The sequence below is a fragment of the Perognathus longimembris genome, chromosome 13 (assembly GCF_023159225.1).
Source record: "Perognathus longimembris pacificus isolate PPM17 chromosome 13, ASM2315922v1, whole genome shotgun sequence".
In the NCBI taxonomy this organism is placed as follows: Eukaryota; Metazoa; Chordata; class Mammalia; order Rodentia; family Heteromyidae; genus Perognathus; species Perognathus longimembris.
Window position 1 is genome coordinate 50,226,094 of NC_063173.1, and position 2,592 is coordinate 50,228,685.

Sequence of the window (2,592 nt, forward strand, 5' to 3'; positions counted from 1 at the left end):
TAAGCATTAATTTGAATGTCTACCAATATTACTCTGAAGGTTTTTTAATGTCGTCTTCAGTTTCTCTTCTTGTAGCAGAAAACAGTATTCTTAACAAGTAACTTCTTCAATGGGTAAGAATGTTAGTATACATTTTTAAGAGTCTGTTCCTCTCCAGAACATTTCAACCAGGGGTAGGACTTTTCTGTGAACTTAATAAGACATTTTTCTCAAGGATAATTTACATGATATAGATTTGTTTTCAGGTGGAAAAAAGAAGAGATGAGCCACAGAGTTCCACTGAAGAAGCACTTCAGTGATCATGAATATTCAGCTCCAGGAATAAAGAGATTAGAGACTGTATTATACTCTGGATGACTTCAGACAAATTAGCTTTCTGCTGTGTATTGTAGAACGCATCTTGAATTCATGGAAATACATAATGTCACTGAATTTGTTTTCACGGGACTGTTTGAAAGTCAGCAAATAGAACTACTTCTCTTTTTCTTTTTCCTGCTTTGTTACCTGGCAGTCATAATGGGAAACAGCACCATCTTCCTCACAATCTCCTGTAGCCATCTCCTGGAACAGCCCATGTACTATTTTCTCTGCCACCTTTCCCTCATGGACCTCTGCTCTACTTCTGTTGTAGCTCCCCAGCTACTTAGGAACTTGGTGGCAACAAGAAGAGACATTTCCTACAACAACTGCATGACACAGCTTTTCACTTACCACTGGTTGACAGGGGTGGAAGTTTTTATCTTGGTGTGCATGGCTTTTGACCGTTATGTGGCTATTGTCAAGCCCCTGCATTACATGAGCATCATGAACCGGAAGAGGTGTCACATGCTGATCACTGTGGCCTGGGGACTTGGTTTTTGGCATGCTATTGCTTTACTGGTCCTTGGCCTCAGTTTGCCTTTCTGTGGTCCTAATGTAATTGACCATTACATGTGTGATATCAAGCCCCTTTTGAAACTTGTTTGCAAAGATATCCATATTTCTAGTATCTTAGTGATTGCCAATTCTGGGACAGTAGTAGTTGCCATATTTATTGTGCTTTTAGCTTCTTATGTACTCATTTTATATAACCTCAGGACAAGATCATCTGCAGGGCGTCGCAAAGCTCTCTCCACCTGTAGCTCTCACATAATGGTTGTGGTTCTATTTTTTGTGCCCTGTATTTATATCTATATCCTACCTGCAGGTGGTAAAAATATGGATAAGGAAATTTCTGTGTTTTACATGGTGATTGCCCCCATGCTAAATCCTCTCATCTATACTCTGTGAAACAAGGAGATGAAAATTGCTATCGAGAAAGTCTGGTGGCGAATGTCACATTCCATATTAAAGTAAAAACAATAGGTTTTCACTACCCTCTCAGCCTGTGTTCCTGAGATAGTTTTAATTTAAGATACAAGAAGAGCAAAATGTATGAAAACTCTTCTAGATTTTGACAAATATGTGGGATACAGTCTCTTGTTATAATTCTGAAGCAAGACCCCTGTTACACAGATTGAAATCTGTGTATAAAATGGCTCAAATATTCCAGACTTAAACAGGCTATTTTAAGCAATGCAAGGTATTTATTTCTAGTGTATAATCATCTGTTGGAGTTCTACCTCTGTGTTAAAAACTGTGAGTAAGCTGTAGAGAACATAGTTGCAATCATCAGCCGCAAAATGGAATACAAACACTACTAAGAAGACATACCTTCCATCATTCAAGTACTCTCTTCAAACAATTACATTAAAATCAATTTTCTCAGTTAAAAAAAGGCCATCATTCTCTTTTGTTAAACAGATTTTTTCCTTTCTTTCTTTTTTTGTTTTTGCCAGTCCTGGGCCTTGGACTCAGGGCCTGAGCACTGCTCCTGGCTTTTTGCTCTTTTTGCTCAAGGCTATCACTCTATCACTTGGGCCACAGTGCCACTCTGGCCGTTTTCTATATATGTGGTGCTGGGGAATAGAACCCAGGGCTTCATGTATATAAGGCAAGCACATATTCCCAGCCCCTAGTCAGAAATTTTCTATAGATCCATCCAGGTCTGATTTGCTGATTTCACATCTGACTATTCCGCAGAATATGTTGAGTGATAATAGAATTATTTGGGTTGTTGTATTCTAGGTCAACTGTTGACTCGGTTTTTATCTCTAAATTGTTCAAGTTGGTTCTAATTCTGAGTTTCAGTTGTATGATATCAGTAAAGGAAATACACTGAGTTGTTTGCTTCCTTCCTTTTTTTCTTCATTCCTCCCACCACCCCCCTTAGGCCTGTCCGCCCTCCTGCCAGCCTGCCTGCCTTTTTCTTTCTCTCTCTCTCTGTGCTTCTCTCTTCTTGTTTCATAAGACAGATCTTAGAATAGACCTTGGTTATCCATACAACCCTGGGCCACCGTGCCTCTTCCTGTTGAATGCTGGCATTATAGGTGATCACATTCATGCTTGGCTATGTATTATATTTCTTCATTGCAAAATTCTGCTCTGGCAAACAAGCACAATATTTTAACAGAGAGCATTTGAAAAGAAATAGAAGCTAATGTGAAACTTATTCTCCCTAGTTTCTCTTTGCTAGATCATTCACTAAGTTTCTCACGTTTGGGGCTTTGTTTG

At 39.0% G+C, this 2,592-nt stretch overlaps 1 protein-coding gene across 1 annotated transcript; it reads left to right on the forward strand.

The window, feature by feature from the left end:
* The first annotated feature begins 408 nt into the window (after positions 1-408).
* Positions 409-1,269, forward strand: LOC125362310 (olfactory receptor 4P4-like). The gene has a single exon (XM_048361096.1). It carries the CDS (start codon positions 409-411, stop codon positions 1,267-1,269), a length of 861 nt encoding a protein of 286 aa, XP_048217053.1.
* Positions 1,270-2,592: the final 1,323 nt, after the last annotated feature.

What these genes read in the sequence shown, in the direction of transcription:
- LOC125362310 (XM_048361096.1), top strand. Translation starts at nt 409, where the DNA reads ATGGAAATACATAATGTCACTGAATTTGTTTTCACGGGACTGTTTGAA.